This window comes from Bos javanicus, chromosome 18, assembly GCF_032452875.1.
Source record: "Bos javanicus breed banteng chromosome 18, ARS-OSU_banteng_1.0, whole genome shotgun sequence".
In the NCBI taxonomy this organism is placed as follows: Eukaryota; Metazoa; Chordata; class Mammalia; order Artiodactyla; family Bovidae; genus Bos; species Bos javanicus.
In genome coordinates, this window is record NC_083885.1 from 57568919 (window position 1) to 57591038 (window position 22120).

The 22120-nt window shown below is 47.5% G+C and overlaps 1 protein-coding gene and 1 long non-coding RNA gene across 4 annotated transcripts in view; one reads left to right on the forward strand and one right to left on the reverse strand.

The window, feature by feature from the left end:
- Positions 1–22120, reverse strand: part of LOC133230977 (uncharacterized) — a 32948-nt gene that overhangs the window by 10330 nt on the left and 498 nt on the right. Inside the window, exon 2 of the long non-coding RNA XR_009731005.1 lies at positions 19920–20091. This is a non-coding gene — a long non-coding RNA (uncharacterized LOC133230977). The remainder of the gene's footprint in view (positions 1–19919; positions 20092–22120) is intronic.
- On the forward strand, positions 1725–18068 carry LOC133230975 (SIGLEC family-like protein 1). Of its 3 annotated transcripts, XM_061389116.1 has the most exons (8): positions 1725–2636; positions 2850–3000; positions 9767–9941; positions 12078–12216; positions 14037–14312; positions 14427–14532; positions 16486–16639; positions 17702–18068. In XM_061389116.1, the coding sequence occupies exons 4-8, from the start codon at positions 12192–12194 to the stop codon at positions 17741–17743; spliced, it is 603 nt and encodes a 200-aa protein (XP_061245100.1). In that variant the 5' UTR covers positions 1725–2636; positions 2850–3000; positions 9767–9941; positions 12078–12191; the 3' UTR covers positions 17744–18068. The 3 variants fall into 3 exon arrangements, with proteins under 3 accessions (XP_061245100.1, XP_061245102.1, XP_061245101.1); XM_061389118.1 differs by lacking the exon at positions 9767–9941 and having other exon boundaries at positions 11957–12216; XM_061389117.1 differs by lacking the exon at positions 9767–9941.

Below are 22120 nucleotides of genomic sequence, written 5' to 3' on the forward strand. Positions count from 1 at the left end.
TTAACCCAGGCCTCCCCTTAGAAGCCCCTGGAGCACTTCCTACAAACCACACTGATGCTCCCACAGGACCAACAAAGAAATCTGTAGGGAGGGCACCGGGGAGGTTATCGCTCAACACTGGTCACGTGATCCTGATAGGAAACCAGGTGGAAACCACTTGGATAAAGATTCTTTCTGAACCAGTTCAGTGTATACAATCCCTTGAGGTCAGGTCCCCACTCTAAGAAGTTATGAATCTGCAGGTCTGAAGTGGGGCCATGAAATGAGTCTTTAGCAAATTCCCTGTTTGTTCTGATGTTTCTCCCTCACGACCCACATTAAGGAGCCCTGAGGTCGAGCCCTTACACTCAGCACACCTGAGACTTCTCTGTGGGGTAGGGTTTAGGGAAGGGATTTCTTAGGAAGGTCAAGGTGAGAACCAGGCACAGAAAGAGGCAGTAATTGGGATTCAGGCCTTTCTAAGTGACCCTGAGTGAAGTGCTGTGGGCTCCCCAGGCCAAGCGTGGATGGGTCCATTCAAACCAAAAAGACCAGGATTCTAGTGAGCGCTGTGAGGGTGTCATTGAAGGGGGGCCTGTGAAGTAGACCCTGGGGTTCAGCAAGACTGCTGATCTCAAGGAAGGGGGTCACCTAGTGCAGGTGCTCACAGGACTGGCTGGTGTGAGTTCAAGGACCTACAGGCTGCCTGCTCCCCAGATAGATGCTGAGGCAGCAACAGCATGGAGCAGTTCAGGTAGACTCTCAACAGTACTCTGTATGATCCTTCTTATTAGAACCACCACAATGTCCCTTCAGTTACAGAGAGGGAAAAAGATACAGTGTAGAAATGGTGGAAAATATATGACGTTATTAGAGATTTAAAGCCAGTAAGGAAACTAATTTCTACAGATGCTATCTCTCTGTGCTACCAAGTAGTTTATTGTTGTTATCTCTTCCCTGAAACCTTTAATAAGGTGGGAGAGGTTAATGGTGGTGGTGGGTTAACACTTCATTAAAATAAAAAATAAAAACCATTCAGTTTTTATTAATTAGCATGTCTTAATTTCACACATAGTTGAAATAAAACATTTTACAATTCACTGTGTGATCATTGATTAAAATACAAATTACAAGTGTAGAGAAAGCTATTTATTTTCCTGATATAACAATCCGAGAACTGTGATTTCTGTGGTTGATAAAACAGAAGCTAGTAAACAGACATACACTAATTATATGACTTTTTCAGGAAGGGTTTCCCATACATTTCTAGGTTATCACAGAAGCTGTCTTTATTTCAATGTTGTCAACTAATGTTCATGACTTCTGGTGATATTATAAACATAACATCAATATTTTAGTGAGCTATCATTGTGTTCTCCTCACAAATCAAGTGACATAACTATTGAAAATTTAGAACCAATCTGTCTTACTTTAATACATGAAAAGATTCCATGATTACTTACATCATGGTGAGGTCCAAGGATATTTGACAAGAATAACAAACACCTCCAATTAGATGTTCATTGTACATTTTACATTACGGTATCCATCTCCTAATGAAGAATAGATATAAATGGTTGCAACACAATATAGAAGGGCTTCTCTTCTCTGAAGCACAAACCATCAAAAACCTACATTTGCATACACACTAGAAACGAAGCATAGTATGGATTATTTGAGAGTTGAATGACATTCATTTTGGTTTTCAAATAATTTCACATTATGTCATTATAAACAAGGCTGCTGCTGCTGCTGCTAAGTCGCTTCAGTAGTATCCGACTTTGTGCGACCCCATAGACGGCAGCCCACCAGGCTCCGCCGTCCCTGGGATTCTCCAGGCAAGAACACTGGAGTGGGTTGCCATTTCCTTCTCTAATGCATGAAAAGTGAAAAGTGAAAGTGAAGTCACTCATTCGTGTCCGACTCTTCGCAACCCCACGGATTGCAGCCCACCAGGCTCCTCCACCCATGGGATTTTCCAGGCAAGAGTACTGGAGTGGGGTGCCATTGCCTTCTCCATAACAAGGGTACATCGCTAATAATTCTCACTTTCTGAGCATCAACCCTACCTCTCAGGAACCAGACTAAACTACTCAGTCACTGACTGGCTGGGAGGCGGGCCCGTGCAGTCGCTGATTGGTTGCCGGGTATACGCTTACGTCACACGCTCAGGAGGCACGCAGCCAGGATCTAGGGTGGTTTCCACACAGCCTTCTTTCTGTAGATACATGGGTCGTCGTGGGGCCTCACGAGGCCTCACGGGGCTGCACTCCGGCTGTTGGCTCTCCTGTCAGTTGTTGAGTGGAGAACCTGCGCTGGCACTGGCCGAACTGGGCTTCCATGAGAGTCGGGCATCTCTGTCAGTCACTGTGACCCTTGGACAGTTAGGCGGCCGGAGGTGGGTGAGGCCTCCCAAGGTGACTCTCCGGCCTGAGAGGCCCCCGGGGCCAATTCTGGATCAGGTTGGAAGGCTCCCTGAGAGCCAGCTCACCAGCTAGTCAGTCAGTTCACCGCAGCCTGTCTCTGTATTCGTCAGCCTGCCACCAAGTGGGTCACCCGGTCAGCCTGAAGAGCAGCCAGAGGATCACCAATCTGCCAATAAGACCGTCAGTCTCTATGTCAACGGAGGATCAGGCTAGTGCCCTGATGAGTCTGCAGTGAGTCCCCTCATAAATCATTTAATCGGATAATCCACCCCCTTCACGGCCTGCCCTGTTAATCAGTCCAATTAGGCTCTCTGTAAATCAGCCTCCTAATAAGCTAATCCCCCTACCAGGCACTCAGTCATTAGTCACACAGTTATCCTGCGTGTAAGCCAGCTAATCGGTTTCACTGTTAGTCCTTGATTTCTCTTGAAATTCGTTTTCCAGCTCCTAAGTAGGTCAGTCATCCAAAAGTCATTCCCGTCCTTACTAAGTCTGGAAAGGTCGCTGCATCTCTTGCACTCTGCTTCGGAAATATACAGACAGAGGTGTGCTGAGGTCAAAGAACCGTCTGGGGCCCTTGGAACCAGAAACAAAGGTAAAATTGAGAGGTGATGGATGAAGGGAAATAGAAGGAGAGGGGGAAAAGAGGGTGCATGAGGAGTCACTCAACTCACCTCTAAAGGCTGGCAGAGAGGAGCAAGAGGAAATCAGAATTTTAGAGCTTGGCTGATCATTACATCTCAAACAGTCAAGCTCACTCATATTATAGATGAAGAAATAAAAGGAGGGACTTCCCTTGTGTTCCAGTGGCTAAGACTCTGTGCTTCCAATGGAGGGAGGCTCCGTTCGGTCCCTGGTCAGGGAACTAGATTCCATGAGCCACAACTAAGATGCCATGGAGTCAAATAGATAAATATAGATTAAAAAAAAAAAAAAAACCAGAGAGGGTAAAATAGTTGACCAAGGTTCTTTAGTGATTTACTGGCCAAGCCTGGGCCAGGACCCAGACAGGGCTCATCACAACACCCAAATGCAGTTTTAAATTGGAGAAAGGAAAAGGGAATAAAAATGGCAGTGCAAAAAGGGAATGGCTGTAGGGTGTGAAGAAGAGAAAATACCATCATTTCAGCCCAGAATCTATCCTCAGTACAGTAAAGATCTCCAGAGCTGCCCCCCTGGGCTAGGCCATCATCACACTTTCTGACTGGCTGCGTGGTCTCCCACTGGTCTCTGTGCTTTCGCTCTAGCCCCTGATGTGGTCCATTTTCCACACAGCAGCCAGAGGGAACTCAAAACCAAATTAATCAGTTTACAGTCACGCCTCTTAATACACTCCAGTGGAATTGCATTCATATTCCTCCTTATGCCTTTTAGGAGCTGAGCCCACCTGGTATCTGACCTTGTCTCATGCCAGTCTCCCCCACCCCTCACTGCACTTCAGCAGCTCACTTTTTTTTTCTCTCTCTTAACCATGCTAAACTCCTCAAGCTTTGCAGTTGCTCTTCCCTCAACCTGCAATTTTCCTTCCCCCAGCGTGGCCTGGCTTTCCTTCCTCTAGGTTTCTGCTCAAATGTCACTTCCTCCAAGAAGCCTTCTTTGACCACCCTATCTAAACGATTTCCCCATTGTCCCCCATCCCATAATTCCTATCGTGTTGTCCTGGGTTCTTTTTCTTCATTGTATTTACAGTTATCAAGTTATGCTCACCATCAGCTTGATTTTTGAGGACAGGGATTGTGTCATTCTTGCTTACTGCTAAAACCCTAAAATAGTCCCTGGCATAAAGGAGATGCTCAAACATGTTGGTTGACTGAAAGAATGAATGAAGAGTGCCATCACCAAGGCATGTGCTCCTTGGGACTTCTCTGGTGGTCCAGTGGTTAGGACTCTGTGCTGCCAATGTAGGGGGCCCGGGTTTGATCCCTCCTGGGGGAACTAAGATCCCGCATGCTGGCTGTGTGTCATGGCCAAAAACAAAAACGGCGTGTGCTTCTTGAGAAAGGTTCCTGAGAAGGGGAAGACTGCTCTTTGATGTAGAGTTTCTGTAGAGTCGTAGGGGATGAGATCAGACAAGGAAAGGGAATGGAGGGAATGGACCATGTTATGCAGAACTTTGCCTTTTACTCTTGAGTGAGATGAGAACCGTTTGGAGAGTTTTGAGAAGAGAAGGGGGCAGGATGATACTGAGGTGTTGATGGAATCCCTCCAGCTGCCATGCAGGGAGTAGCATGTACAGGACACAGATGAAGCAGCCAAGCCAATGAGAAGATCATCCCAGCCATCTGGGTGAGAGGATGGTGGTTTGGGCCAGGGTGGCAGCAGTGAAGCTGATTACAAGTGCCCAGACTTTGAATGTATTTTGGAAAACAATACCAACAGGATTTTCTGACATATAAAAGAGTAGTCAAAGTGGACTCTGAGGTCTTGATTCTTGATTTCTTCCTGAACATGATTTTATTTGATTTAGAGACATATTTCCTAAATTTTAGGTGATTGACTTTTTCCTTTTTATGAGATGAGGGCTGTGTTGCTGCGTGTGTGCTCAGTCTTGTCCAACTCTTTTCAACCCCGTGTACTGTAGCCCACCAGGCTCCTCTGTCCATGGGATTCTCTGGGCAAGAATACTGGAGTGGCTTGCCATTTCCTTCTCCAGTGGAGCTCCCCGATGCAGGGATCAAATCCACGTCTCCTGCATTGGCAGAAGGATTCTTTACCTCTGAGCACCTGGGAAGCCCTGAGAATAGGGCAGTGCTGTTTAAACATTTAATAGTAATTTGTACAGTACCCATAGTGCCAGTTGGCCAGAGAATTTGGGGAGCTTATAATCTCTACACTCTTGAAAGTTGGTGTGGAAAAAGAGAAACGAGTTTTAAGTTCATCTCTAACTGTATTTGCTCAGCGACTCTGGGAAAATCACTTATTTGTCTGAGTTTCCATTTTCTCCTCTGTGAAGAGGAAATCATAACACTTAATTCCATAGGGCTTGTGGAAATAAATGAAAACCACCCAAATGAGAACAAACAGGCTGTTGATTCAGAGCTTGCTGTAGTGAGAGAGCCAGCCACCACCATTTGCATTCAGCAAAGACTACAAAGGCGGGCAGGGCAGTGGGAATCCTTTAGAGTGGAAGAAAGTGAAGGAGTGTCAGCAGTGTTGGGAGATGATTTTAATCATGAGAAAGATGGAGGGTTAGCACCTTCTGTGGTTGGATTGGAAAGCATATTTGGTTTTCTTTGGTTGGTTCTGAGCTGGAAACAGGGGTAAATAATAAGGAACCTGATACTTACAGGCCAAACTCTGACTGTTCTAGGCTAACTGTCAGTACAGTAGTGGTTTGGTTTCTTGGACTAGTTGATGGTAATTGAGGATCAGAGTCATATATGTCATACGGCTGAGACTTGAGAGTCATACGTAGTCTGGCTATTGTTTCTGTATATTCAATCTCTCAGGTTGTTGACGGGGATGTAAATGAGACTATGTGTATGTGAAATTGACAGATACATAGTAAACAATAAATACTAGTTTAAGTTAAAAGTTTTTAAAATCTCATTATGGCCTAATTAGGTGATTCTTTCTTTTTTTCCACTTACTAATCCATCTTTGCTTTCCAAGTGGCTCAGCCTGCAATGCAGGAGATGCCAGTTGGATCCCTGGTCAGGGAACTAAGATTCCACAGGCCCACGAGGTGCAGCCAAAACAAAAATAAATAAATAAAACTTTTACATAAATGAAATGATCAATTTTTCATTTCTCCTCTGTCCATGGAATTCTCCAGGCAAGAATACTGGAGTGGGTTGCCATTCTTCTCCAGGGGATCTTCTTGACCCAGGGATCGAACCTGGTTCTCCCACATTGCTGGCAGATTCTTTACAGAACTGTATAAAAATGGTATATAAAAGAGCATGCACCTACCATCCAGCTTGAAATTTAAAACACTCACCCTTTGTACCCCTTCCCCAACCATATCTCCCACTAAAATCTAGCAATCACTGCTACCTTGAATTCAGCACACATCATTCTATGTGGTAAGGAAGTTAATGGAGCCCAAAGAGAGGTCTGGCCTTTGCCCTTGGATTCCAGGAGGTATAATCTCTAAACCCTGGGAAGTCCTGCCTGATGGAGAGTCTCTGTTTGCCTGAGGTCCTGGCGTCACACTGAAGAGTCTTCAGCTGTGATTAAGGGCAGGAGCTGGCCGCACAAGACAGTTTAACAACGTGATTTCCAGTGGGGGCTTTGGATCCTGTGGTATCAGTTCACCTTCAGAAGGAGCAGGAGAGTAAAATCTGCCACAAGGGCAGATGCCCTCATGATGAAGGTCCAATAAAAACTCTGGTCACAGGGTTTGGGTGAGCTTCTCTGGTTGTCAGTCTTCTGGGCCTGTTGTCAGGCATTAACTCCAGAACAGTTAAGTTGCTCTGTCTCTGACTCCTCGGGGAGAGAACAGGAAGCTGTCTGGCTGGAACTTTCCCAGACTCTGCCCTCTGTGCTCCTTCTCTTGGCAGATTCTAATCTGTGTCCTTAGTTGCAAAAAACAGTAACCTAAAACAGCTTTCAGTGAATTCTGGAAGTGGATTCTTTTTGTTTCCTATTTTTGGCTGAACCCTGCAGCATATGGGATCTTGGTTCCCTGACAAGGGATTGAACTCATGACCCCTGCATCAGAAGTGCTGAGTCTTAACCACTGGACCACCAGGGAAGTCCTTCTGTGAATTCTGGGAGTACTTCCAGTGAATTATCAAATCTGAGGGTAGTCTTGAGGGCCCCCAAACTTTCAATAGATGTCAAAAACGAGGGGCTTTTAGGGACCCCTGCAATCTGCAGTCACTGTCAGGAATGAGGCATCTTGCAGACCGTTCCCTAGCTTTGCTGCTGGCATAGAAATGAAATCCACTAGAACAAACAGGACCCACTGAAGCACATCATTTGGGAAAAGGAAGGATGAGAACACGAGGTGATGACTCTGATTCCTGGGTGGCCCCAGGGTTACTCAAGGGTTGCTGAAATACAACTGTTCTGTAATTAGTTATAGGAGGTTAAGGGTTACCTTTTTTAAATGATGGATACAACATCCAAGAAGTTGACTCACTGGATGCATAAGAAAATGCAACATAACAAGAACAAGCTAAATGCATGATCCTGGGTTATTTTTATCTGTAATAGCTAACATGAAAGAAGAGGAAAAGGCTGGGCTGGATCCTGACAGCCAAGTTTGGGTTCTGTCCAGCCCAAGATAAAGCTGTTAGCCTCGGGGCTGCTGCTACTAAAGGGAAGCGTTATGGTGAAACCACAGGGAGCACAAAACATTAAAGCAATTTACCAGAGAATGAAGAAAGATGAAGGGGAGAGTCCAAGTCTGACAGGGTGGAGATCTTTAAACAGTCCTTAAGAAATGGGATAAATAGGAACTTCCCTGGTGGTCCAATGGTTAAGAATCCTCCTGACAGTTCAGAGGACACGGGTTCCAGCCCTGGTCCAAGAAGATTCCACATGTCAGAGGGGCAACTCAGCCCGTGCGCTGTAAGTACTGAAGCTCGTGCACCTAGAGCCTGTGTTCCACAACCGAGAAGCCACTGCAATGAGAAACCCACGTGCTGCAAATAGAGCAAGCCCACGTGCAGCAAGAAGACCCAGCCCAGTCAAAAATTAATACATTAATCTTAAAAAAGAACTGGGATAAAGGGGACATTGATGGGGTCAAAACAAAGGTCTCAGTGCAGCACTCTGGGAGACTGGGTGGACCCGTGGGAACCCTGGATCGTCCCCCAGCATTGAAGGACCTCAATCAAGTCTGCTGTATCTACCTTAGCTTGGGGGAATTTAAAAAGCCACAAGACAGATAGGACAATGAGAAATCTGCCTGCAAATCACCTGAGGTGATGGTCCCATAACCTAATCAAGATAAAGATTCATTAAAGGGCCTGGGTTCCTTGGCCCCACTTCCAGTGGGGCACTCAAAGCCATATGCACATTAGCAATAAAACAGAGACATGTTTCTGAGACTCCTTAACATGGGAGCGTCATGCTCTGTGACTCTAAAACTTGTTGTTCAGTCACTCAGTCATGTCTGACTCTTTGTGAACCCCATGAACTGCAGCATGCCAGGCTCCCCTGTCTTTCACTATCTCTCAGAGTTTGGTCAAATTCATGACCATTGAGTCAATGATTCTATCTAACCATCTCATGCTCTGTCGTCCCCTTTCTCCTTTTGCCTTCAGTCTTTCCCAGCATCAGGGTCTTTTCCAATAAGTCAGCTCTTTGCATCATGTGGCCAAAGCATTGGAGCTTCAGCTTCAGTATCAGTCCTTCCAATGAATATTCAGGGTTGATTTCCTTTAGCCTTGACTAGTTTGAACTCTTTGCTGTCCACGGGACTCTCAAGAGTCCTCTCCAGCACCACAATTTGAAAGCATCAATTCTTTGGTGCTCTGCCTTCTTTATGGTCCAACTCTCCCATCTGTACATGACTACTGGAAAAACCATAGCTTTGACTATATAGACTTTTGTCAGCAAAGTGATGTCTCTGCCTTTTTGATATGCTGTCTAGATTTGTCATAACTTTCCTTCCAAAAGGCAAGCATCTTTTAATTTCATGACTGCAGTGACCATCTGCAAAGATTTTGGAGCCCAAGAAAATAAAATCTGTCACTGCTTCCACTTTTTCTCCTCCTATTTGCCATGAAGTGATGGGACCAGACGCTAGTCAGTCCTAATAGGAGTTACAGTTGAATGGGGAAGCTATGGAAATTCAAGAATTGATGGGATTACTGTGGGAGTTTAGAGGAAGATTGGAATGTTTAAACAGATTTCATGGAAAGTCATTGAATCTCCTCCTTTACCTCAATGTATTAATAAATAGATACCTTGTATGACTGGGGAACATTTCCCCTTTCTAGTATTATTAAACAGGAGACATATAAATCCTCCCTTCAACCAAAATTGATTGGATATAGTAAATGGGAACCAATAAAACTGCCCAAACCCACACAGGTTGTTAATTTGAAAAGTACAGGATGTCTGGCGGAAAAAAGAAGTTAGAAGCCCAGTGTCTGATTGGCCTGTTTGGATTTTGGGGGACACACACATATTCTGCATCAGGGATTGTTGCTAGCCCCTGTCTATAAAATTACTGGAAAGAAGTCTCGGAATCCTTATGCAGACCAGAGTTTATGGCAAAAGCCAACGAGCTCCACAGTGGCGGCTGCTGGAATATTTTACCAGAAATCAATTGAGACCAACCCAATGTCTGAGGACATAAAATAACCCTGGAACCTGAAATACTCATGTCTTTGGTAATGCTTGATTAAAATGCTAATAAGGAAGGTCATGCCCAGACGTATTTCTTCATTCTGCCTCTTTCCCAGGAATTATTGCAGAATTATTGCAGAAATGGCCCAGAGAGGAAAAGCAGTTGTCTGTGGTTTCCCAATGAATCAGTGTCATAGCTGACATAATCGGCACTCAAACCCTGGGCTCCTGCTCTGAAGTCGGTGCTTTTCAAAAAAACAAGTGTGTGTGGGAGCAATAGTTTCAAGGAAGGTGAGACTGATGTGAACATTGTATCAGTGACTATCAAACAAGTTCATTTCTAAGCTCTGCACAGGGCACAGGGGTCTATTTGATACAGGATTGTCAAGGTTGATATAGGTTGTCGAGAGGGAGCTGGGTGGGGGAGGGATGGATTTGGAGTACAGAATGGATAAACAACAAGGTCCTATATTCAATATCTTGTGATAAACCATAATGGAAAAGAATATATATATATATATATATATATATATATATATATATATATATATGGATTCTCTCATAGCTCAGATGGTAAAGAAATCTGCCTGCAATGCAGGAGACCTGGGTTCAATTCCTGGGCCAGGGTGATCCCCTGGAGAAGGAAATGGCAACCCACTCTGGTATTCTTGCCTGTCATAAGAGTTGGATACAACTTAGCAACTAAACCACCACTATATATATATATATATATATATATATATATATATATATATTGTGTCCATCGCTAAGTAGTGTCCAACTCTTGCAACCTCATGGACTGCAGCCCACCAGGGGATTCTCCAGGCAAGAATACTGGAGTGGGTTGCCATTTCCTTCTCCAGATATAAAACTGAATCTCTTTGCTGTACAGCAGAAATGAACATTAAATCAGCTATACATCAATTAAAAAAAGATGTGCAGAGCTAGGCTGCGCAGGATTGGCATAGCAGCTCTCCAAGGCCGTCAGGGAACTAGGCTTCTTGAATTGCTCTGTTAAAGCATCCTTAAGTGAACATCAACCATGAGTGGCTTTCTTCCTCATGGTTACCTCATGGTTGCCAAATTGCTGCCCAACCTCCAGTATCACATCCATATTCGAGGAGGAAGAAGAAGGAAGTGACAGGAAAGAGGAAAGGACAGTATCAAGAAAGCAAAAACTTTCCCGAGAATCCCCAGCTTATTTCCACTAAAACAATGTCACACGGTCCCCTCTTAACAGCAAAGGAGGCCAAAGTATTGCTTTAGCGGGCAATATTGCATCCCTAAACAGGTTGAATTTGTGAGTAATGAAAAGAAGGGTAAGTTACTCTCTGGCATCTAGACAAAAACAAATCACTCTGCCATGAAGAAAAAGTCACTTCTCCAGAAAAGAACAAATAACCCCTACTTGATAGGGGCTTCCCTGGTGGTCCAGTGGTTAAGACTCCGCCTCCCAGTGTAGGCAACACAGGTTCCATCCCTTGTCAGGGAACTAAGATCCCACCTGCTGCGGAGCAACTACATGCCCTGTAGCCAGCGTGCTGCAACTAAGACACAATGCAGCCTTTTTTTTTTTTTTTAATCACTTGGTAATTCTGGGAGGGGAGAGATTACCTACTTCTGACTGGGTGGGGCAATCAGGAAAGGCTGCATCAAGGAAGCAGCATTGAACTCAGTTATGAAATTGAAGAAGGATTTGAATGTGGACAGAGGAGAGCTACAGAAGGAAAAGCTGGGAAACACAGGAGTCCCTGATGACGGGAGAGCTATGTTTAGGGTGAAATTTGGAAAGGGGAGCATTGGGAAAAGGTTGAGAAAGACACAGGGACATAAGACAAGGGTGATGCAAACTTGTGGGGACCCTCATTTACAATGCAAGAAGGTTTGGAACTTTTCCCATCAGCAGTAGGAACCCCCATCCGTTTTTATTCCCCCCAAATGTTAAATCGGTCCCATCCTCTCCATCTCTCACAGCCTGTGCACCAGCTCCAGCCTGCCATTCTTCCCCAGTCACCACCTCTCTCCCCTGACCACCTGGCCTGCGGTCACTCCCCCTCCAGGCTATTTTTCACCAGGGCCCCAGGGGGACATTCCAAACCCCCAGACCTGACCCTGTCTCCCTGTGGCACACAGTTTATGAGGTACTGGTAAACTTTAGAGGAAGCCTGCAGACCTGGGACTAAAGACCCTCCTAAGGGGGCTGGGGAGGGGAGTGAAAGACTGGGGCGGGTGGGGTGCGGAGGGAGACGTGCCTTCGGGGCATCACAGAGCATCACGGTGGTCTGCAGGCCTGCTCCTGTCTGCAGGCCCTCAGGCATCACATCCCACAGAATTCCTGCTTCTCAGAGGGGACGCGCCTTCAGGATGACAGAAGAGGCCGAAGCCCCCGCTGGCTAAGAGTTCTTTCTGCTCTCCCCACCCCCGCAGCCTCTTCCAGGTATTCATCACATCACCCCTTCTGAACCAGACAGCTCCGGTTTCCGGGCCTGCTGTGGTCTAGGCCCCGGGCCTCTCCTGTGCCGAGAACAACTGCTGCTGCTCATGGCGCCGCCAGGGCTCCGGCTGGGTGAGTGGGAACAGACGCAGTGCTGGAGGGGTCTGAGGAAGCCGAGCCTCCAGAGCCAGGGCTGGGTGGTGACGTGAAACAAGAGGGCTTAAGGGTTTAGGATGGGCCTCCCTGATGGCTCAGCGGCAAAGAATTTTCCTGGAATGCAGGAGACAGCAGTGTTGTTCCCTGGGTCAGGAAGACGCCCTGGAGGAGGAAACGGCAACCCACTCCAGTATTCTTGCCTGGGAAATCCCATGGACAGAGGAGGCTGGTGGGCTACAGTCCATAGGGTCGCAAAAAGTCAGACACGACCAAGCAGGCACGCGAGGGTGTAGGGCACCAAGGAACCAATGTGGGTTAAGCATCTGTGGGCCAGATTCTGGCAGGAGTTGGGGGGGATTGGGGAGGTGGAGGTGGGGGTGGGTGGCCTGGGCCAGGCAGTAGAGTTGAGGGCGAGGGTGGGGTCTGAAGATATTTGACCACAGGAGCTGTCTGAATATTGCTAGCATGCTCCAAGTTCCAAAGTTAGTAAGTTTTTTTCAGCCTCTTTTGATCACTCTCCATGGCCTGCTTCCCCAGATGGTGAAAATAATGTGGAGGTCAGCAAGGGAAGTGGAGGAGAGGCCTGCAAATTCCTCATCGCCTCAAGTGACCCAAATGGAAAGCCCAAGATCAAGGGCAACTGTTCAGGGGGAAATGACCCCTTTCCTCTAGTAACCCCAAACAACTCCAATGACTAAGTACATGGAAATGCTAAGGACCAATTCCTCATTATTGGAGACCTTGAAGAGCGTGACTATCCCTTATTAACCCACAATCTCACTGGATGGACCACATGTCCGACCTGTTCTACGGAGAGTGAGGTGGTTTCATGGTGTTCTTACTCAGAAATAAGCATAGCAGTCTTTGCTTAAGATGAATGCTCAGTCCATGTCCACTGGGATGGGGAAGAGGAAAATCTAAAAATGTTCATTGAATGGGTGGTAAGTGGTCCTGAATTGGGGCAGGAACACAGTAAACCTCAGGCATTCATTGTATGCCTTTTCCAAGCAATGATTGTGTGAGATGGGCTCAGGAAGTCTCTCTGTTTTCCAGACTAGGGAAGAGTAGAAGGGGAAATGACTTGCCGGGAGCATCCAGACAGTGATGGAGGGAAAATTCTGACCACAGGTGGAGCTGGAAGGGCCAGAGTTGGGGACCCAAGGAAGAGAGTTACTGAGGTTGGGCAGTTTAGCCTGGTGGCGGTGGATAGATGAGGGATCACAGGCAATGCAGATCCTCAGGAGACTCCTCTGCCATCGGTCTGGAGAGTGTTCGGTTCAGGCCAGACGAGGAGAAAGGGTGAAGGGCAACTGGTCTGTGAGGCCTGACTCCTCTGGACTTCCAAAAAATATGTATATATTTTAATATATAATTTTGTTCACTTATTTATCTTTGACTTTCCTGGGTCTTCATTACTCTGTGGGCTTTTCTCTAGTTGCAGTGAGTGGGCTTCTCACTGCGGTGGCTCCTCTTGCTGCAGAGCACAGCACCTAGGGTGCCTGGCCTTCAGTAGTTCTGGCTCATGGGCTCAGTTGTTGTTGTTCCCGGGCTCTAGAGCACAGGCCCAGAAGTTGTGGCTTAGTTCTTCCATGGCATGTGGGATCTTCCAGGACCAGCAATTGAACCCGTGTCTCCTGCACTGGCAGGCAGATTCTTTACCACTGAGCCACTGGGGAAGACCCAGAAAGTCTCTCTGAAGTTCCTGGTTTATCACAAATAAAGAAAAGGCTGGGTCCTGGAGGAGGCAGACAGGGAATCAGTATGCTTGCTGACTCCTGATCCTCCCTCCCTCACAGCCCCCACCAGGCTGCTCGATTCCTCTTGCTCCTTGAAGAAGACTCTGCAGTGCAGCTGTTCCTTCCGCGGGACCCCCATGCCCTCCGTGCAGTGGTGGGTTGGGGGCACTCCCGTGGCCATGAACCACACAGGCTTTCGGGTGACTTCTACCACGCTTGGCCCCTGGGCCAACAGCACCATCCATCTGACCAAGCTGCCTGAAACGGGCACGAGCCTTCTCTGTGAGGGCAGGAACCCAGAGGGAACCCACGCTCTGACCATCCTGCTGAAGTCAGGTGATGGTGGAGGGGCCCCATGTGGGTGGGGAAGAGGGGGTGGGCCCTGGGGTCTGGGGAGGCAGCTGGGAGGTCCCCGGGGAGAACCCCTTCTCATGAGCTCTCTACCTCCAGGAAGGAGTCCTTTGGTTGCCCAGACTTTCATGAAAGGGCTGATTCGGGGCGTGTTCTACGGAGCCATCGGAGTCACACTGCTCTTCCTCTGCCTTGTCCCACTCATGTGAGTACTGAGGTTAAGATTCACCGTAAGCTTAGTACAGCTTTAGGTAGCCTGTCTGTTGATGGGTGGGTTTGTGTTCCTGTCTTCCTTGTTGTTTGGCATGAGGTCAGGGTGGGGTGAGTTGGGAGAGTAGCGCTGACATACGTACCCTACCGTGTGTAAAATATTTAGCTAATGGGAAGCTGCTGGATAGCACGGGAAGCTCAGCTCCATGCTGTGTGATGACCTGGAAGGGTGGGATGGGGGCGGGAGGGAGGGGGGCTCAAGAGGGAGGGGATATAGGCATACATGCAGCTGATTCACTTTGTTGTACAGCAGAAACTATCACAACATCGTAAAGCAATAGTCCTCCAATTAAAAACATTCACCATTCAGCCTCTCCCAGAGCCTGCTACCCCCAGGCCTGTGGTGCTGGATGGACCCCCCCACCCTTGAGGAACTCAGGGTCTCGCAGCAAACAGGGTCCCCACAAGCCAGGGCCATCGGGACTATACAGGCCACAAAACAGGCCCAAGGGACCGAGGCTTTCAAAGAACTTCATAAAATAGAAAGCGGAGGAGGAAGTGAAACCAGCGGAGTCCCCAGGGAGCTGTCTCAAGTGGCAGCAGGGCTGAGCGTTGCTCATGTGGTGGAAAGTCGTGTACAGAGACCCCGGGAACACATCTGAGGAACTTCCGGTGTCTCTGTGCAACATCAGGTGCATTGAGAGTGCACCTAAGTAACAGCTAAAAACGAAGTTGATAAAGGTTCTTGGGGTTGGTTCATAAAGACTCCTGAGACTTGGCTAAATGTGCTGGCCGGAAGCCTGGAGTGAGAAGGGCAGAGATGCCAGGGCAGGGCAGAGAGCTGGGCAGGGGAGCCTCTGGCCAGTCCAGACATCTTGGAGTTAATCCTTAGAAGAGGATTCACTGGGTTGTCGTTACATGCCCCCCCGCAAAAAAAAACAACCCAGTTTGCCCTGCCACCCCACTCCTCTTCTTCATCCTGATGGACCCTGATGGACAGTTACTCCCAACTCTCTCTGCCCCTCATCACTTACCCAGCTCAGGCCTGGCTTAGATCATGACACCAGCCTCTTGCCTCTCCCTCTCCAGACTGTGCACACCCCAAGTTCACACCTCCCCTCCCAGCTGACTCCTCCATGGTCCTCAACTAAGGATTAACTCCAAGACGTCTGGACTGGCCAGAGGCTCCCCTGCCCAGCTCTCTGCCCTGCCTCTGGCATCTCTGCCCTTCTCACTCCAGGCTTCTAGCCAGCACGTTTAGCCAAGTCTCAGGAGTCTTTATGAACCAACCCCAAGAACCTTTATCAACTTCATTTTTAGCTGTTACTTAGGTGCACTCTAAATGCACCTTTTTTGGGGGGGGTGGGCCTGCTACATGGCAGACTTCCCTGGTGGCTCAGACGGTAAAGCGTCTGTCTACAATGTGGGAGACCTGGGTTCAATCCCTGGGTCAGGAAGATTCCCGGGAGAAGGAAATGGCAACCCACTCCAGTACTCTTGCCTAGAAAATCCCATGGGCAGAGGAGCCTGGTGTCCATGGTCACAAAGAGTCGGACACGACTGAGCGACTTCACTGTCTATGCTACATGGCATGTAGAATCTAGTTCCCCGACCAGGGATTGAACTGGTGACCCCTGCAGTTGGAGCGCTGAATGCTAACCACTTGACCACCAGGGAAATCCCTGGGGAGCTATGTTTTAAGTATAGCCAGCTGGACTTGAAGACCAACAAGAATCAGAGTTTGCAAAGCCCTTTCATAGCTGACCTCATCTGAGCCCCACAGCCTGACAAGCATGCGTCTCCGTTGTCCACGATAGGAAAGCAATCCCCAGAGAGGCTGCATGGCTCACTCCAGACAACCCAGGCTCTAAACCAGCATTTCCCAGCGAGATCAGAGCCCGTATTGTGGGTGGAGAGCCAGAACTGATCAAGAGCATCTTTTCCTTAGAGCGAAACATATCAGAATGAAGCAGGCAAAGAAAATTGCAGCAATGAAGGCAGAAAAGAGCCCTAAAAGAGCCCGCCAAGGACTCGAGACGTCTCTAAGGCTCAAGGAACCAGGAAAATCCAGAGTCACCCCGTCTCCTGAGCAGCAGATATTGGTAGGTACCCCATGTGTCTGGAATCTAGCCTATCAGAATAATGATCACAAGACCCATGAGGAGAGGCACATACAGTGTGTAAAGGCAGCATTAATACCATCCTCGGTCTTACAGGACTTCTAGAATGCCAGAGCATGCTTACACATCATCTTATAGATGGTGACACTAAGACCCAGGGAGGGGAAGACAGATGAAAATTAAGAGGAGTAACTTGAAGGGTTATTAGAATCAGCAACTCATTCCCCCTACACACACACACACACACAGAGTCCCCATTGAGAAGAGGATTAGGAGAACCCAATACAGCAGTTGTAGCATTGGAAGAGAAATCAAAGGGTTTGGTCTCTGAGCGCTTGGCAGGCTGTAGTCAGCACAGCCTGTAGGTGCCACAGGCCCAGGTCAGCCTGAAAGACTTGAAGACCAGGCCATGCCCAGGCCCCTTTATTTGTCCTGCACCCCCTATCCTCAGCAGGGCTTAGAAGGGTCAGCACCGAGTAGCCGGGTCTCACTGTTCTTAAGTCATTATGATTCTCTAGGGCCAGAAGCACCCTGCTGCTCTCCTTTCACCCTGCACTGGGAGCTGGTGTCCCTCTGTGAGTCAACCAGACATCTGTTAAATTCCACCAGTATTTCCTGCAGTATCTCCTGTTCTCCATGCTGAGCTCTCAGAAGTGGACCGGGCCCAGGCCCCGCCCTCAGAGCAGCCAGGCTGGTGGGGAAGGCAGCATCACACTAGCAGGGCTGGGCTGGGGGTGATGGTCGCCCAGAGGGGTGAGAGACTGAACCTCCCTGGAGAAATCAGACAAAATTTCCCAGGGGAGTCTGGGAACAGCTGGGTGGCTTGTGGTGCTGAGAATGCACAGGGAGGAAGGATCAGTAGGAGAAGACAGGGTGGCAGGCTCCAACTATGGGGATTTTGATGAAAGGTGAAGCCAATCCCTTGCTCCACACTGCCTTTAATTCAGTGCTCAAAGAAAGGGACAGAATTCTGTCCTTTTCAGATTTGGGTACCTCACGTCTAGACCTGTTCCAACATCCTTCTTTCTTTGCTCTGCCCTGCAGGACCCATCACCCCAAACTTCCAAGAAGAGCAGGATAAACTGAAGCTGACAAAGCCTGTGAAAACAACATTCATACCTGAAGTCCCCATCACCCTTGGAGTCACCAAAGCCCATAGAATCCTTAGAGACCCCAGGAACCCTGGAGTCTACAACAAACTCGGACCCCCCAGAGTATCCTCAGCCCATGAAGCCCTCTCCAGTCCCACCTGCCCCCTCACTGGTTATCCATTGAATAGGGTTACCTTGGACCTGGTCTTTGAACCCCTGAAAGCAAACTATATGATATGTTGTTTGGATTAGCCAGAAGACAGATGCTCCATCCTGGGAGCTCCTTCAAAAGAAGGAGAAATAAACGTGAGACTGTGAAATATGTCCACCAAGAAATAGTTTTTGAGCCCCTATTATGCACCTAGTACCTGAAATACATACACAAGAGCCATCACACACACGGATTGGATCCTTGCTTGAATGCTTAGTGGTCGTGTCTTTGGATACGATCTTTTGCCAAACCCACCCCTTCTCTTTGCACTTGAGTCTCCTTACTTGAGGTGTACCTGGGTAGAAAGTGAGTCAAAAGTGGTATTGAGAGATGTAGGAGGAGAAACGACATAAAAGCCCTGAATGCCATCACAAGACATTGGGACCTTGTCCCAACTCCCTTAAATGGAAGTTCCGTGAAAACAGGGGTCTTGTCTGTCTTGCTTTCTACTTGTATCACCGGCACCAGAATGGTTCCTGAAATAGGCTTTAAAACATGTTTGTTGAATAACTGAGTGAATGAATAAACTGTTAGAAGTTTTGAAACAAAGAAATAGAGTGACTAGATATACAGTGAGAGACGATCCCAGGAGTGGTTATTGAGGTGTACTTTTTTAAGCTTAATTAATTCATTTTTGGCTGCACTGGGTCTTCATTGCTGCTTGAAGGCTTGTTCTAGTTGCAGTGAGTGGGGCTTCTCTTGTTGCGGAGTACAGGCTCTAGAGCACAGTTCAGTATTTGTGGTGTGTGGGCTTGGTTGCCCTGAGGCATGTGGAACACAATCTTCCCAGACCAGGGCTTGAACCTGTGTCCCCTGCACTGACAGACAGAGTCTTAACCACCAGACCACCAGCGAAGCCCTGAGGTGTATTTAGAAGAGGTAAGACTGGAGGCAAAGAGCCCAGTTAAATGGAGGTTACTGCAATATTTCTTGACCACAAAGGAATACGAGGAATGAGAACTGGATTCTGGCATGAGAGGGGACCCCAGCTGTGTGTTTCCTTCAGAATGAATGACAACTTCCTTTTTTGGAGCCAGATGCTGGTAATTTTTCAGAGGGCAACGAAGAATTGATGCTTTTGAACTGTGGTGTTGGAGAAGACTCCTGAGAGTCCCTTGGACCGCAAGGAGATCTAACTAGTCCATTCTAAAGGAGCTCAGCCCTGGGTGTTCTTTGGAGGGAATGATGCTAAAGCTGAAGCTCCAGTACTTTGGCCACCTCATGACAAGAGTTGACTCATTGGAAAAGACTCTGATGCTAGGAGGGATTGGGGGCAGGAGGAAAAGGGGACGACAGAGGATGAGATGGCTGGATGGCATCACCGACTCGATGGATGTGAGTTTGAGTGAACTCCGGGAGTTGGTGATGGACAGGGAGGCCTGGCGTGCTGTGATTCATGGGGTTGCAAAGAGTTGGACACAACTGAGAGACTGAACTGAACTGAAGAAAAGTTTCATCTCTCTGCTGGGGCATTGTTTGTAAGTCTGAGGGTTCTCCCATCTGTCATCACCAGTGAGATGGTCATCTTGTGCTCAAGGCAGATTTGACATAAGCCACCCGTGTATGCATGCAGTTCACACATCCCACAGAAATACAGGCACCTACCACGCACCATACAATGAGGCAAAGAAGCCAGACACTGGACCTCACGGTCTGCACAAAATTCTAGCTCAAAATGTTGACAATTGCCTGATGTCAAGCTGTTCTGGTGAAAAACTTACTTGAGCATTTAATTTACAAAAGAGGGATTGGACACACTGGCATATATAAGAAGCTATGTTTCAGGTTGAGGTCCCCTAATTGGCATTCCAGAGGTTGTAAGAAAGAACAACTTTACACTTCTCCAGAAACTCCTGTGACCGAGATGGGCTGAGATGTTCTCTGGGCCATCTTGGTGTTTACCAGAGTATGTTGCACTGTATCTATCAGAAAGTCAGCTTGTCCCCACTGTCACAGTTACCTGGGGCTCCTGGGGCATCATCAGAGTCTTCTCTCTCTCTGCCACATGAGAGGCTCCTATCTGTCTTTTATTGTTTTCCTGTCTTCCGGCTACTCTCTCTCTGGGAATCCACTGCTGCAGCCAGGTGAGTGGCTTTCAGTCTTGTATCCTCTTGCTTCTTCCTCACTGTTCCCTGTTGTTGAACATTGTAAAAGGAACATCTACTACTTACGAAGGGTTCATTCCAAGTGCACCATTTAACTTTTGCGATTTGCTTCTTATATCTGGGGTGCTTGGCCTAATTAAAGTCATGTTTACCATTCTCATATTTTCAGGGGCCTCAGGACCTGTATCAGTGTGGTTTCTCTTTCTAGAAACTCTGATGAATCATCATTGGGTTTTGGTGTATCTCCTAAATTTTATCTAAGCTCTTTTGGCTGGGTACTCCTTTTCAAAGACCTGCTAAGATACACTTTCTATAATGCTCTGCTGCTGCGGCTGCTAAGTCGCTTCAGTCGTGTCCAACTCTGTGCGACCCCATAGACGGCAGCCCACCAGGCTCCGCCATCCCTGGGATTCTCTAGGCAAGAACACTGGAGTGGGTTGCCATTTCCTTCTCCAATGCATGAAAGGGAAAAGTGAAAGTGAAGTTGCTCAGTCGTGTCCAACTCTTCACGACCCCATGGTCTGCAGCCTACCAGGCTCCTCTGTCCATGGGATTTTCCAGGCAAGAGTACTGGAGTCGGGTGCCATTGCCTTCTCTAGGTGCGTCCTTTCTCCATTATTAGGATCCCAGTCAGGCTCAGCAGTGGGAACTTCCACCAGATTTGCTCCTGGAGTTCCATCTGGATCCACCAGATGGAGCCGGTGCACTTCCTCTCTAGCCCTGTCAATGACTACCTTCCTTTCATTCCCCCAAAAGTATCATATTCTGCCCAAGAGGGATGGTGAGTGGCAAAGACAGAAGTGAAAAGTTCAGTCATGCAGAGGGGGTCCTCTCGATAAGCAGGGTTATGGTTTTCCCAATTAAACAAATCTGAAGTTGAGAACAGAAACTCAGCTGGTTGACCATTTGCACTGAGACCTCCTACAGGATATCACAGCAAGAGAAATTGCCCTGCTCTAGAAGTGGCTCCAGGTCCAAATGGGCTTCCTCAATGGCTCAGCAGGTAAAGAATCTGCCTGCAATGCAGGAGATATGGGTTTGATCCCTGGGTCAGGAAGATCCCCTGGAGAAGGGAATGACTACCCACTCCAGTATTCTTGCCTAGGAAATCCCATGGACAGAGGAGTCTGGTGGGCTAGCAGTCCCTCGGGCCACAAAGAATCAGACATGACTGAATGAATTAGCATGCACACACAAAAGTGGCTCCCTACCCAAGTGGGGTATGCTGTCCTGTCTTAGATGATGACACAGTACCAGGCCCCTGTGCCCCAAGGGTTAACATAGAAACTTCTATCTGATCCCTATAAGTAGGAGAAACAGAAAGTATTGACAGGAATGAATATGTTGGCAACATGGGAGTGGTTGGAACAACTGTCAGTGCAGTCTATTCAGGCAGTGGAGGAGCCAAGTTGGCCAGAGGGGAGTTTAAGTTTTGAAATAATGTGTCCTCAGTCTCACTTTCTTCCTCTTTCTCTTGTAAAACAGATTTTCCCCTGGTTTTCCTTTCAAACCTCTGTATCATAAAGCAGCAGCTGTCTGACTTCTTTTCCTTCTGATACAATAGTGTAAGTGCTTCTGCATATGGAATCTCATCATTTTCACTTGTTCTTTCACAAAACAATTCTAAATGCAATATCGTATAATAATGAAGTGAGCCATTCAAGAGTCATCACTCTCTTGATCCTAGTGTATACTGGGGCCACACACTATTACAATAGAATGTCATGTCCTTCTTAGTCACAGACTCACAGCTATATTTTGCCCATTTTTAAAAAAAATATATGCCCCCAAAGGGCTTTCTTTAGGGACAGATGATATTTTCCCCACATTTATAAGTTAAGAAAACAACAGAACACAAAAAGCACAGCAAATGCTCCAATACCAAAAGGGCAAGCAGATTCCATCATGAATGAATGCAAACAAAAGCAAACCAACCGGTTCACCAGTCAAGGAGAGGTCAACAATTCCCATCTCCAGCAAAGCACCCCAATCAAATGCAAAACCAGTTGGCTTTTCCCTTAAGGAAAAGTCAGGATTGAGAAGGGAGAATATCCCC

Bases quoted from the DNA above. Each gene is read 5' to 3' on its own strand.
- LOC133230975 (XM_061389116.1), top strand. From the start codon at position 12,192: ATGGCGCCGCCAGGGCTCCGGCTGG. The intron at 14,313-14,426 runs GTGATGGTGGAG...CTCTACCTCCAG, and splicing joins GACCATCCTGCTGAAGTCAG to GAAGGAGTCCTTTGGTTGCC. The intron at 16,640-17,701 runs GTAGGTACCCCA...TCTGCCCTGCAG, and splicing joins CTCCTGAGCAGCAGATATTG to GACCCATCACCCCAAACTTC.